This window comes from Tiliqua scincoides, chromosome 5, assembly GCF_035046505.1.
Source record: "Tiliqua scincoides isolate rTilSci1 chromosome 5, rTilSci1.hap2, whole genome shotgun sequence".
In the NCBI taxonomy this organism is placed as follows: Eukaryota; Metazoa; Chordata; class Lepidosauria; order Squamata; family Scincidae; genus Tiliqua; species Tiliqua scincoides.
The window spans coordinates 2,552,523-2,567,250 of record NC_089825.1 but is presented as its reverse complement, the minus strand read 5'-3'; the positions used below and the strand labels follow the sequence as shown (position 1 = coordinate 2,567,250).

The 14,728-nt window shown below is 50.4% G+C and overlaps 1 protein-coding gene across 3 annotated transcripts in view; it reads left to right on the top strand.

Moving 5' to 3' along the window:
* Window positions 1–10,146, top strand: part of SETD2 (SET domain containing 2, histone lysine methyltransferase) — a 77,754-nt gene extending 67,608 nt beyond the window's left edge. For all 3 annotated transcript variants that reach the window (XM_066627847.1, XM_066627846.1, XM_066627845.1), the window contains 6 exons: window positions 1,511–1,645; window positions 2,452–2,591; window positions 4,170–4,281; window positions 6,714–6,794; window positions 7,122–7,223; window positions 9,390–10,146. In XM_066627847.1, the coding sequence (XP_066483944.1) occupies window positions 1,511–1,645; window positions 2,452–2,591; window positions 4,170–4,281; window positions 6,714–6,794; window positions 7,122–7,223; window positions 9,390–9,551 (732 nt within the window). In that variant the 3' untranslated portion in view covers window positions 9,552–10,146. The remainder of the gene's footprint in view (window positions 1–1,510; window positions 1,646–2,451; window positions 2,592–4,169; window positions 4,282–6,713; window positions 6,795–7,121; window positions 7,224–9,389) is intronic.
* Window positions 10,147–14,728: the final 4,582 nt, after the last annotated feature.

Below are 14,728 nucleotides of genomic sequence, written 5' to 3'. Positions count from 1 at the left end.
AAAGGTGTCCCTTTAGGTAGGAATCATACCTGGGACGATGTTTAGTGTGTAATCTGGCTCTTTAAAGCAGTAGTACAACAGTTGGTGGAGCTACCTAACAAGGGACTGAAATCTCCTTCAAGCACCTGAAGAAAAGATTGAATGTGCATTAGCTTTGTTAGGTATCACATCTTCTGTGTGTAGGGCAAGAATTTTGGGATACTGGTGTCCCTTGAAATTTTATCCAAGGTTCTTCAATGAGAAATTCCTTAGTGTTGGGATCCTAAAAAGCAGCTTTAACCACTCTTGCTGATCCTCCCTGCCAGCAAACAGAAAGGGAATTGAGGCAGAGGGGTTATTTAGGGTGGGTCATTGCTGTGTTCAAAAGACCTGCCTTGTGCTCCATCTGTACAACTTGTGCACTGTACAAAGCATCAAAGAGTCTTTTGCGACGGGCATCATCTTCTGACAACACAGGGTCCTCTTAGCAGTTTGCTTGTCATCGGAAGGTTTTCTTGAAATTCAAATTCAAAAGTGGTTTGTCTAACTCAGGGGTCAGCGACCTTTCTGGCCAAGGGGCCATCACATCATCAGTGAACTTCTGGATTGCTGAGCTCCCGGAAATGGCTGTGCGGATCTCAGCTTGGTAGGCAAGTCTCCTGCCCAGTTTGCTGTGTGTTGGTCAGGGAATGGCAGAGCCGTCTGCCCAGGCTTACTGTGCAGCTGTGGGCTTGGGCAGGCAGCTCTGCCATTCCCTGGCTGGCATGTAGCAAATTAGGTGGCAGGCTTTGCCTACCAAGCTGAGCTCCGCATGGGCTGGATTACCATGGGTGTGGGCCAGATCCAGCCCATAGGCTGTAGGTTGCCAACCCTTGGTGTAAATGAGTGAGATGACAAGCTACACCTGCTGAAATTTCCTCTTCTACACAATTGTCAAAGGTCCAGGAGCCCTAAAGTTGAAGGGCTGGCCGCTCCTGGTCTAAATGATCCATTAGGTCACGGTTGTTCAAACTGGGGTATCGCGATGCCCCAGCCTGAGGGCCCTGGCCTTTGCCCCCTTAAGGGGCAGGGGGAGGCAACGGCGCAATCCCCAGGATAACATTGCTACGGGGGCTGCAGGGACTGGGATGTACTTACCAGTCCCTGCAGCAGCCTCCCAGGGGTGCGGGGAGCCCTGTGAGACCCTCTGCAAGTGAAACTGCAGCGATTGCGTTCCACTTCCGGTTTTGCGGAGTTGGCGCGCAGCCGCTGTGCTTTCACTTTTAGCAGACTGGGGAGCCCTGCAGAAGGTCACGCAGGGATCCCTGCACCCCTAGGATGCTGCTGCAGGGACTGGTAAGTACTTCCCGGTCGCTGCAGCCCTCTTAGTGATGCGATCCTGGGCATTGCGTCGCTACCCCCCCCCCCCGCCTCCCCTTCAAGAACTTAACAGGCTCTCAGACTCTCAACCACTGCATTAGGTCCTCAGTATTGCTTTCTAGCTCAGTTAAGGCCTCTTGCACAGGAAGTGTTCTTTTTGGTTATCCTCTAGGGTTATGCACAGCCCGGCCTTCAGTATATTCAGGGGAATCAGATTTACACTGCTCATCCTCAAGGTGTCGTGGTTCAGCCCCCAACAGCGGTGACCACTATTGTAGCAACAGGACAGCCTCCACCTATGCAGCAGGTAAGATTTCAGCAGCCTTGTAATTAAGGTCTAAAAACCTGCCCACTCGCCAACACTTTTCCTCGTCTGCTCCAGGGAAGCTGCTGTTGGTAGTGACAGTGATGGACATGGCAAGCACTTTTCTTTTTTAAAAGCTTGTATGCCATTCCAAGGGGGGATGATGGCAGTTCCATTTTTTTGCCACGCCACAGGCAGCAATGACTTCAGCAGTGCTTTGGAATGATTCAGCTGATATCATTCTGGACGTTCAGCTCCCACCAGTTCGCATTTTCACCCACCCACTCACCCCCCTGAAATGTCCCAGGAAATGGCACTGCTTGAAGCTGCTGCCACCCATACTGGAGCAAAATGGGCTTTGAAAAAAGGGGGGAAGCTGTTGCTTCCACTTGCCAGTAAAAATTACCGTGGTGACTGGCAGTGGTGACTGGGTGAGTAGCTAAAGTCAGGGTTGGATGGGGGGGGGTACTCATGTTTCATTTTAGAGGCTCTCCCTTGGCAAACTTAGAAAAAAAAAACCCCTCTTGCCAAGGGGCAAATAAATTGTGGTGGGAGGCAGCCTCAGAAGCTCTTAATTCAAGGTTTGGCTACATTTGCCCAAAGTTTTCCCGCTGTTTCTCAAGTCATGCTTCTGCCTGGGGAAGTCATGCAAAAGGTTCTGCACAACTGCCTCTGGATGCCTTCAGGGGAAAGTTTCTAAGTTGGGGGCAGGAGGGGACGTGAGGAGCTGAAATGTTAGCCATCTTTTCAGATCTGTTGCTGTAGAGTAGCAGGCTTCATGTTTCCTCTCTTTATCTTGCCACTATTAGCCGGAACTGGTGGTGACCAACAACCTTCTAGACTTGCCTCCACCATCTCCTCCTAAACCCAAAACCATTGTCCTTCCTCCCAACTGGAAAACAGCCCGAGACCCTGAGGGGAAGATTTACTATTACCATGTCGTCACCAGGTAAAAGACCTGTCTATGTAACGTATTGTGTTTTATTCTCACCTGTACATCCTACTTAATTAGCTTAACAACCATTTCTCCAAGAAGCATCACACGTGCACGTATCAGTCACATGTGGAGGTGGGGCTGCTCTGAAGGTTCAGCTGATGACGTGAGCTGGATATGCAACCTGCTTTCAGATTAAAGACCCAGCTCACCTGGGCATTTCCAGCACACACAGTGGATTGTTTTGAAGGACAGTGGAGATGTGCAGCTTGTGATCTGCTCCAACCGACAGCAACTCCCCAGGGCTACAGAAGGTCCCAGCCTGACCATCTGAGATCCTTTAACTAGAGATGCTGGGAGGCTGAACCTGGAGCCTTCTGCATGCAGTTCAAGTGCTCTATGGCTGAATGGGGCGTGCGCCTGTTCCTCTCATGAGAATATGATTCCTTTTTCTGGATGAGGCTGGCCCTTTGCCTAGAGATACCAGAACTGAACCTGGTAGCTTTTGCATGCAAAGCATGTGCTCTTCTGCTTGGCTGTGGGCCAGGCTGTGCACTGCTCTTTCTTCCCTTGGTGTAGTCAGTGATCTCCTCCTAAATATACTGGATCATATGCCTTTCAATATACTAACATGTTTGTCAACATTATTTAAGTGCCATGTTTAGCATCTCTGGCTATGCCAGTCTTGCCACAGACTTGATACCATCCAGGCCTAGTCCTATCCTATGACAGCCCAGAGCATGGAGCACCACCAATGGAGCTGATGCTGTGGGCTGTCCAGGGACCAGACAGCCCAGCAGAGGTAAGTAAAAAAATGTTCTTACTTACTTTGTAGATAGCCTGGTTTCCAGTTGGTCTCCTCAGAGCTACACCTGCTCTTGCTGGCGTAAATCTGTGGAGACTCTTAAGGGCAGGTTTGGGCTGGAAAGGGAGATAGGATCCAGCGTGCGATGCTGCTGTTGCAGTGATTCATCCCCCAGCCCAGCCTGACCAGATTTGATCCCAGTTCTCTGTTGCCACAGACTTGCTGGCCATGGCAGAAGTTCTGTGGGCTGCTGTCTCCTGTGTACAACCTTCGGGCATTTGTGCTGGTCACCACGGCCTGCAAAACAGCAGAGCATCTTTACCCCATTGGCCCCAGCCTTACAGTGATGTGAGCTGCCAGCATAAAGCCAGTGTAAGACTGGGCCATCAGACAAGTCATGGCATCTGGGCTTTTGCAGGCCCTTGGTTCCTGAGGAGTGGCTTCTGGGCTTGCTGGCTCAGCATTTCAGCGCATGAAGATCACTTCGTGCCTAGGCCTTCACATTGTGTGTCTGGTCCTGCCTTGACATCTTTCTCTCTTAATTCGCACTTGCCTTGATCTTGGTCAAGCTGTACTTTCTCCAGACAGAGAGTCACAAGGGCATGATGCTTGTATTTATTCATTGTTTCCCTTTGGCACCTTGGAACATTGTTTGCCCACAGCTTTCAGCTGTTAGTGCCCTCCTCTCATGGCTGGCTGCTTCCATGAGCACTGTGGGGTCCTGGTTCTGCTTGAAACCAGAGTGGCCTTTTCTCACCTATTGATTTTTGTCCTCCTCCTTTCTGCAGGCAGACACAGTGGGACCCCCCAAACTGGGACAGTCCAGGAGATGATGCCAGCCTTGAACATGAGGCTGAAATGGACCTTGGAACCCCAACATATGATGAAAACCCCATGAAGGTGAGTTTCATTGAAAAGTCACTAGTGTCCCAGTGATCCAGTTTCAGTTCCACATTTCAAGAGACTGTGTGGCACAGTGCGTAGTGTTGGATGTGGGAAACCTGAGTTCCAAGCTTGCATGCATGGGCTTGATGGGGTTCCTTCTTTAACGTGGGGGAGGGGGTTAGTGACTAACTGGGTGGGGTTGCATGGTTGAAAGACAGAGAGGACGTACCAGCCCCAGTCCTTAAAATACAGGCTGACCTGTGAACTTTACATAGTTTTATCAGTATGCCTCTTGAAAGTGAAATTGATTTGGTTGCTACCAAAAGTCTAAAACATTCAGATGACCATAGAGTGGAAACAGTTGTTATTATTATAGAGGAATTACAATCTGGATCTTCAGGGATTTAATAGGTTTCCTGCAGATTTCAATAAGGTGTTTGAATCATGTGCACAACTTCTTTTGGATGTCTGGGGCAGCCCGCCCCTCTCCACCTCTTGGCAAGGGGAAGATTCATGTCATAAGGTGTGGGAAAAGAAAGATATCTTGCTGGCTGACTTTGTACAGAGAATATGCACATTCTTAAATGGCTGATCATAGATGGTTTTATTACCAAGGGGTTCACAGAGAGGCGAAAGGGGTTGTCTTCTCTTATGGGATTCCTTATTAATGTTGTTGGCAACCTTCAGTCTCGAAAGACTCTGGTATCACGCTCTGAAAGGTGGTTCTGGAACAGCGTCTAGTGTGGCTGAAAAGGCCGATTCGGGAGTGACAATCCCTTCCACACCGGGAGCAAGTGCAGTCTGTCCCTGGTCTGTCTCCCTGGCTATGGGCCTTCCTTCTTTGCCTCTTTGCCTCAGACTGTTGGCCAAGTGTCTCTTCAACCTGGGAAAGGCCATGCTGCACAGCCTGCCTCCAAGCGGGCCGCTCAGAGGCCAGGGTTTCCCACTTGTTGAGGTCCACTCCTAAGGCCTTCAGATCCCTCTTGCAGATGTCCTTGTATCGCAGCTGTGGTCTACCTGTAGGGCGCTTTCCTTGCACGAGTTCTCCATAAAGGAGATCCTTTGGGATCCGGCCATCATCCATTCTCACGACATGACCGAGCCAACGCAGTGCATACATGCTAGGGATTCCAGCACGTTCCAGGACTGTGTTGTTTGGAATATGTCTTACACAGGCATGATTTTTCTGTGGGTCAAAAGAATGTTCTTTGCCCCCTAAGCCACCTCTAAAGTGGGGGTACTGCCTACCCACCCTCCCTGGTCAGTGCCTTGTTCCCAGCACGTGCCAGGGCCCCACTCTGGTGCAGCCGGGACTCCCTGTAGGGCTGCTTCTGCTGTGTCCCCCACTGACTCTGCCCAGCTTCCTTCCCTCTTGCTTTTCTTTCAGAATTTTTCTGTTCCTGCTGTTTGTCTCCTTTCTCTCTTCCCACCTCTTGCTTGGCCACCATCTCCTTCCCCCGCCAGGACCTGTGTTCTCTCGCCTTCTGTCTGATCCATCCAGTCCCTTCTCCTTCTTCTTTATGCCTGTCTCCTTCCCTTTCAAACCTTGCTCCCCCCCCCCCCCCCAAGCTTGCCTGTTCTCAGGGTTGCTGTCTGCTGACCATGACTCCGGTTATGAGGATGACCTAGCAGCTGGGGACCAAGAAGTAGCAGCTGGCTGTGGCTCTGTGCAGCTCTCTCCACAGCCGGAGGCCACAATGTCTTTTAATACTGTTTCAGCAAAAGGTGCCATTCCTGAGTTGGGGGATGCTGCTGAAATAGCTGTGGTCCCAAAACCAAGCAAAGATGCCACACAGCTGGTCAAACCCTTTTGTTCTTGACCTTTTTGTTTTATGAAGCTGCCCTCTGCTGAGTCAGCTGATTGGTTCATCTGGCTCACTGGTGTCTCTGCTGACTGGCAGGGTCCTCACCACGGGTTGATCTTTGATCTTGGGCTCTTCTGCATGTGAAGCATTGACTCTTCCCCTGTGGGAATACCAAAACGCATACAGCAGGGTTTACTAGTTGGCTGTCCCAGTTTATAACACAATATGTTTGTATCAAATGAGCTTTTTAAATTTGTGAAAGACAAAGTTAGAAGATGTTTAAATGCTGCCCAGCGTTCCCGTGCAGCAAAATATTTTTACAAACTTCTTATCAAGAGTTCAGAGCATTCTGACAATGGTTTGACTCTGTATAAGGCAGTGCCTTGTTTATTTCTCTGGTCCTCAGATAAGGGTTTTGCTGCCAATTCTTCATTTCCTAGTTTATAGGGAACTTGGATTCCAACCCAGGTGGCCGTTCTGGCAAGAGAAGCTTTGGAGTGGGCGCAAAACCCTCTCTCGTCCTTTCACCTTGTTAATGTTTTTCCCTAAAGAATTGTTCTTGGACAACCCGTATGTTTCCTCCTGTATAAATAAAATGGGTACTGCCAGAACTAACTGAATTGTATTTTTCACTCTTCCCAGTCTTCCAAAAAGCCCAAAACAGCAGAGGCTGACACCTCAAGTGAACTGGCAAAGAAGAGCAAAGAAGTGTTCCGGAAGGAGGTGAGGACCTCAGGGCTAACATTAGTTATTTCTGTCTCGTGTTTGGGCGCAAGTACCTTTTCTGCTCTGGTGCCAAGAAAGTTCTCCAGCTGGTGGGTTTCCTTCCATGCCATTTTAAAGAGCCTGTCGAATGTCTGAAAATGGGCCAGAGAAATGTTAAATAAACAGTCACCCAGGAGCCAATGATGAGGGCAGAGCAGCTTTCCTAATGCAAAGTCACCCACAGTGAAGATGTGGGTCATGGTTCAGTTTCTTCTTCTGGGTTTTGAGGAAATTGCCAACAGCATTAAAAATGGTTACTTGATACCTTCTCCCATTTCTCCCCAGATGTCTCAGTTCATTGTCCAATGCCTGAACCCCTATCGCAAGCCAGACTGCAAAGTTGGACGGATCACCACCACGGAGGATTTCAAGCACCTGGCACGGAAGGTAACCCTTGCTGTTGCTAAATATGTGTTGGCAGGAATGCAGGCTGCTGCTTTCTGAACCATCTTCAAGGGCCAGTGTGATGTGGTGAGGATTTGACTGGGGTTGCAGTGGGGAAGAGTTTGAGAAGCCAGTGGAGGGAAGACTGGTGTGTGCGTGTATAACTGAGGGCTGTGGTGAGGGAAAGAGCCGTAATAGGCATGTGAGTGTGAAGAGTGGAAATGGGAGTTGTGTGTGCCTGCAGCACCATTTGGAGATGAAGTGCTGCCTTTGAAGCCTGTGCCAAATTCCCTCTTAGGAGGGCCAGCCCAAGGCCCCGCGTTGCTTGACTGCTGTTTGAACAGCACATGTTGTCTGTGCTCATAACCAGCAGTCTCAGGGCTGTCTTAAAGTGGGGGTGGGCAGTTGGTGGCCTGTGGGTGACCATACGCTTGCCTGCTGCTTGCTAGAGCCGCTCCTTAATGGCCTAGTTGAGCACCTACCCTGGAAAAGGCAAAGGCCCCAGGAAGAACAGGGTCATCAATTGCCAGGCTACCACCAGGGCATTGTCTCTCATTTTCTTTCCTATGCAGGTTTGGGCCAGCTGAGGCTGTGACTGAGGCTGTGAGAAGAGACTCAATCTTTTAATTTGTATAAATTTAAGTCCTTTTTCTGTTCAGAAATCCACACGTAGCAACTTGCAGAAATACAACAGCTAAAAATGCACTTGGCTTATTTATATTTAAATAAAGTTCCAGACAAAGATGTTAAACATTCAGTTCCATATTCAGCAGTATTGAAATGTTGTAAGCAGAAACATCTTTGCCTGTTGAAAGTGTAACTGGGGAGCTGACATGGCAGATTTCTGAACACTACCCCAGAGAAGACCCTGCTCTGTCTTTCAGTCAGGAATGGAGGAGAGCTTCAACACTTGCTGAGTTGAAGTTCCTGTTTTGTAACAGGTTTAGGAGCTTGGTGGTGGGGAGTGAACCAGAGGTGTATTGTTTCCTCCCCCTCCTGTGAGCAAAGAGGTGCCCCTGTGCCATCTCCGTTTTACCCAGCCTGTGCTTTGAAAGGTTCCTCAGTCAGAGGTTCCCAGAGTCAGATTTGTCTTGTGCTCATGCTTGCACAGATGAGTCATCCTGAAGGAACTGCTGACATTTGATCTTCTGTTGGCTGCCACAAACCTAGCTAAAATCACATGCCTGGGATGAGAAGCTCAACATACAGGACATATCTTTTCATACACAAACCATGATTTGAATCTGAAACCATGATTTGTGCTAACTTTAATTGACTTCCTCCAGAGCGATTTCACTTTAGAGGTGAGAGTGATGACCCAGTCCTATCCAAGGCCTGCACTGGTGAAACAGGCATTCTGCTGGCACAGTCTAAAGTGCTTCGTGGCAGTGCAGCGAATTGGTGTGCCAGCATTAAGGGTGGAGCCTTCCTGCATGTGCCTGTGTAGTAACGCCCATGGGAGCAGAGAAGCCTTGCACAGGGGGCAGAATGGGGAGGAGATTTGGGTGTGTGTTGATGGATTAGGCGTAGGAGGGTTCTGCAGTAGTAGTGCATGTCGAATCTGGCTCCTTTCTTAAATCTGATCTGCCTGCATGGATCAAGGTGAACTTGCACCAGCAATATTGCTGGCACAAGTTCAAGTTGACCTGTTGTGGCTGCTGAGGACACATGTGTCCTTATCCCAGAGACCTCCAGCAGCCAAGAATCCTCCATGAGATGCAGTGTGGCCTGCGCTGGTGCTGCTGCATCACCGCCCAGGGGTTCAGTTAGGATTGGGCTGTGAATTTTTTAACTACTGAAGTGCCTGAAGGACCAAAGCAACCCACCAGCTCTCAGCAGTTGTTGTATGTTTGGAAGTGCAATCCATGGTTTGGGTTCTAAATTTTGATAACAGCTAGCCATGGTTGTAATATGTAATAATGTCCTGACTGAGCCGCCACCCTCAATTCCTGTAGAGAATTGCAGCAACCCACCAACAACCCCCGGGTGTTTGCTGGGGGGCAGGGCAGCAATATTTCCGGGGGGGAGGGTACCAAGAAAGCAGGTAGTGTCCCATCTCTGGGACAGAATCATTTCAGAAATAATTTCATCTCTCTTCTGCAGGAAGCCCTAGGGCCCCTTCTCACTGTGTCTCTGTGTTGTCTCTCTCTCTCTCTCCCTTATCCCCAGCTGACCCACGGAGTGATGAACAAGGAGTTGAAGTACTGCAAAACTCCTGAAGACCTGGAGTGCAATGAGAATGTGAAACACAAGACAAAGGAGTACATCAAGAAGTACATGCAGAAATTTGGGGCTGTTTACAAACCCAAGGAGGACACTGACTTGGAGTGATCACAGAAGGAAAAAGTTCTCCCTCTTCAGGAGCCAGTCTGCCTGCCTCAGATGCTTTTCTCCATGGGATTTCTGGCTCTTTGAAGCGTCTTCTCCGTCACCGCCCCACAAAGCTGGTATGGTGAGTCTGATCTGAAGAGGCAAGCGGGAGCAGCTGAAGAAACACATGACACAGCCGGGAGGCCACTGTCCTGTCTGCTCCGTGCGTCCTTGCTGCAAGCAAGCGCAAATCTGGCGGTGCTGTTGAAGCGCAATGACCTGCAGGCGCATCCCATCTCCCCACTTGAGATCTGTATGATATTTTAACGTATATGTGAATATATTGAGCTTTTCTTTTAGCCCAACGTGTTGATATCATGGGAACACTTTGTAAGAATAGTTTTGAGAGGTTCTCTCTCCCTCTTTTCCTTTTTTTGTTTTTGTTCTCTGCAAGGTTTAATCTGTTATCATGTAAATATTTGCAAACAGGCCGCCTCAGGGTTTCTGGCAGGCCATGTGCTCTGTTGATAAGATTGATTTTACTGCTTAAATCATTTTACTTTATTCAATTTTTACTGAAGTTTTTATGTAAAAGGAAAAATAATAAAAAATTAAATAAAATGGTAATGAAAAAACAAAACAGCTTTGAATTTTCAGCTGCTCTTTGGACCAAGTGTGTGTTGGAGAGTGTGCATAGCATCAGAGGAGGGGCAGGGAATGTTCTCGTGACCGCAAAGAAGGAAAAGACTGCCTGTGCCCCAGCAGCGGGCCCTGTGTGGCCTGCAGAAGCTCCACTTAGCCATCAGGGCCAGTGGCCATTGCTGGAGCAGGAGGAGATGGTCAGATTCTCCTTTCCAAGCCAGTGGCACCACTAGCGATCCATTTATCTTGTGGCAGCAAATCCCTGAAACTAATGGGGTGTTGCATAGAGCTGGAATTCCGTTTTGTCTGTTCTGAATGTCTGGCTAGTCGATTTCACAGACGATGCCCAGTCCTGGTATTATGGGAGAGTGAGGAAAAAAGTCTCTCTCTGCCTTTTCTCCACACCATACATCATTAATGAACTTCTATCCTGTCTTCCTCCCCACCTGTAAAGGTTTAATAGAAGCACTGGTGTACCTGGGGAGGGCAAGCGGGGCAAAAGCCCCAGGCGCCGACCCTCCAGGGGCACCTCGGAGCCTCGCCCCACCCCCTCCAGGAGGAGCGCCCAGGAGCGCTGCGGAGAGGCAGCTTGCTGCCCCTCCATCAGCGCCTGAGCGCCAACTGAGCCGCCCCTCCACTTACGCTCTAGGGTGCCCATCTCGTCGTCTCCTATAAAGGTGGTCCAGTGGGCGCCGAGACCCCCAGGAACGCCACTGAATAGAAGGGATGCTGGTCAGAGGAAAGGATCAGCAGGAACTTGGAACCCCCCCCCCCAAATGCCAGCCTTGCAAGTGGTGAGATGGGAGCTTCCAAGTGACAGAGAAGTGCACGTGGGCACAGAGCTACATACAGATATTTCATATGTTCTACATGCATCCATGACAAAACATGCTCCGTTCAGATTCTGCAGCTGGCACTCCCCCCTTAGTTTTCTGGTAAAAGTAGCTGCAGCTGCAGCAGCCCATCCAAGGTTGAGGGCAGTCCAGCCCTCTTTCCCCATGCTGCAGTCTTGATCCTCCCTCTTTTGAACCCTCCCCCTTCTGTGCAAGGACGACCCCTCCTCAACCCTTGAGACAGCAGAACCACTGGCTGCTCCCTGCCAGAGCACAGGGGGGTGCACAGCAGGGCAGCAGCAGCGGGCCCCACACCTGTGGTGGTGCTTGGAGTGGGCTGAGGGGGTGGGGCTGCACTGCAGCCTTTGTACTCTGGGGGTGCTGGCAGCACCCACCTGCTTGGAGTAGGGTTGTGCCCCCGCCCCAGCTGGGTGGATGAGGAGGTGGTGTGCTGTGACCCTGGTGTGCCCTGCTCTCGGGCCAGGTCGGTCCGGACCTGGTCTGCCAGAAGTGGCACACTCCCACCTCCCCTTGCATGTTCCAGGGAGCGCACGCAGGAGGGTCTGCCTGGCCTGCCACAGAGGAGGTCTGGCCAGTGAGCCCTAAAACTGCTCTGGGGGGGGAGCGGCCCATCCCTGAGGCTGACTGGGGGCCCAGTCCTATCCAGCTTTCCAGCTCCTGCCCCAGGGAAAGGGAACAATGTTCCCTTACCTTGAGGAGGCCTCTGTGACGGCGCCCCCACCGAGGGATGCAGTGCGCGCCCCATTGGCATGGCTGCACCGGCACTGGAAAATGGGGTGGGATTGGATCCTGAGACAGTTGCCTCAGGTAACACAACCTCAGAGGCAACCCCACGCCACGGCCCACCCTATTTACCCACCCACTCACTCCACTGCTCCTACTTAGTTTGGAGAAAGTAAGGGGGCTAGCAGAAGAGGAAGTGTGGAGGAGAAGAGCCAGGGGGAGGCTTCAGCCCCTCTTCTCCTTCCCACTCCCTCTTCCGTTTGGTGTTTTTTTTTTCCAGTCGGGACTGAGACGGGTAGAAGCAGAGCTATCACTGGGTATGGGGGGAGAGCACCTGCCACCCTTCCTCTGCTGCCAAGGCGGCTGGAGCTGGCTGTATTGGTGAGGAAAGTGCCCATTTTATAACTTTTATGGCACCCTCAGGAGAGGGAGAGGTGACCAAGTCTTGTAGGTGGGTTTGGTCTCAGGGGGTCAAAAGCATCCCGTTGTGCAAGGAAAAGACACCAGGAGTGGTGAGTGAGCAGTGGGCCAAAGAGCACTGGATGCAGCTGCTGGGCGTCAGGCACCTCCCTTTGGAGGGGCACGTGAGGTTGTTCTGGAATGTTGCCCTGTTAGCAGGCCAAAGGCAGGTGCTAGATGGGAAGTGGGATCTCTTCCTCCTCTGCTGCCTCAGCTGTTACTTGTTTTGGCGCAGTGCCACCAGGCATGTCTTCCTTAAATAAAGACAATAGCAAAGAACGCTGGCCATGTCAAGTGGGCGCCATTGAATTAACCCTGGGGCTGCTCCTCACATCTGTTATTGGATCTCTCTCTCTCTCTCACACACACACACACACCCACCCACCCACCCACCCTCTGCATTAAAATCAGTAAAACCCTTGAGGGGAGAAATGCTTCTTCCAGTCCCACCCCATCCAGTGGTGAGGCTCAGCTCTCCCCACCCTGGGCTTGTGAAGTCCACATTTGTTCACTCTCATGAATAAGTACATGTTAGGCCTGTAAACAAAGGGGGGGGGTGTGTGCTTAGGGTTCTTGGTTTTTGAACCCTAAAGCCCTCAAGGCCCCTTGCCCAGTAGTACTGCAACCACCCTGTATGTGCCAGTGCCTTAGTCCAGGGACACTGAGACCCTCTAGGCTTAACTCTATCCGTTGCAGGCACTGAGCTCTTTTTCCAATTAAAGCTTCAGTCCTCAAGTTACTAGACCTCAATGAGCACTTGGTAGCTTGCTAAACGGCTAGGCAGGATTCTGAACCTTTGTCCCCAACAGGCAATGAAACAACTTGGTAAAAGAGATTTTAGTTTATTAAATACATAAGGTTACATAAGGCAGGAAATGCTAGAGGCGTAAACATCTAGGAAACACATCAGCAGTAAAATAATAAAGCTAGCTGGCTCTCTCTATTAAAACATCTCTCACCTGGGTCAGTTACTCTTGTAGATCTCTTAGCTCCAGGGCTACCTATAGGGCCAGGTGCCCATGATGGACAAGAGCTCACACGCGTGCAGGATGTTGCACCCAAAAACTCTGTTCAAGAAGGCCCTCACACCCCATGGGCACTCATTATTATACTTCTTATGCTAATAGTACTGAGATGACTTCATACTTATTTAGACTGTCCAATCAGACCCTTGTGGAACAGAACCTTCTGGAAGTTGGCCTGGCTGCTCTTCTCCTAGTTCTTACCCCTCCCAACTGGAGATCCACAGCTGCACTCCATCATGCTTGATCAGGCACCTCTCTGTCTACTAAGGTGCTAAACATTCCAGTGGGTTGTGATTCTTGTTATCTGTCCTTTCTGGCCAGCAAAGGAGAGACAACGATCCTTTTGTTTATATATTCACATTCTTGTAGCTGGGAACTGCTAGCAACTTCTCAGTTACACTGTCTTAGTTTGGTTCAGGCTTCACATGCCAACCTAGGCCTAACACGTACTTATTCATGACCTTCACGCTGCTCATGACAGCCGCCGCAAGCCAGTTTCCAGAGCCCTGCAGTTGCCAGACAGAAGTGGCCATTTTGCATGGGCAGCTCCTCCGTGAGAAACTCCCAAGACGCCTTGCAAGGGGTGCCCTGCACAGGGTGGGCGCAGCAATGAGGGCAACTGACGTGGCCATTTTGAGCAGTGAGTTGCAGAGGGTGGCAGATGAGGGGGGCCCATCACTGCACATCACCCTGCAGTCCACTGCCCACCAGGCCACTTTGGTCTGCCCTCCAATTCTCTTTCCAACACACTGAGAGTTAACAGGAGCAGCAGCAGCCCCTTCCTTCAGCGCTGCTGGAGGAAGAAAGGGGAGGAAACCAGACTCCCAAACCCTCATGCTTTGCCACCATGGGCACCAAACCCTCCCAGCTGCCTAGGGGAAAGACCAGGTGGGCCAGGGGAAAGGAGCAGGTGAGGTGGGGGGGAAGCCAGCCCCCTTCTCCGCAGCTCTGGCACCACCTCTGCACTTTTACCCTGGGGAGTCCTATTTAAAAGGTACAGAATGAGTGGGGCCTGGAAAGGCAGGGGAGAGAAATGAAATGTTTTAAATAAAATAAAAATGCATTGTTTCACAGTGTGCTTATTTGCACCTCGAAAAGTACTGATGCCTGTGGTGTGGCCATTCAGAGTCTGAAGGTGTGGTGACTGTAGAAAGGAATTAGTTGCATTCATGGAGCAATGTAGCTTTATCAAGAGCTATCAGCTGTTACAGTTAAGTAGAACCTCCATGTTCAGAGGCAATGTACTTCTAAAATGCCACTTGCTGGGCATAAACACCACATGGGACTATCACAATCCTGCTGTGGCTGTGAATAGCCCAGAGGCATTTTTGCTGCCTAGGTCCCAGCCCAAAGGAACTTGCAATCTAAGGTTTGAAAGGGGGGGAAGCAACAGAGAACAGCAGTGGTCACAAGGGGTGAAGAGGGACCTGAGCCTTTGCAGGCACTGAAGTTTCATCTCCATTCAGGATAAGGATGAAGAAATTGAACTTGTATA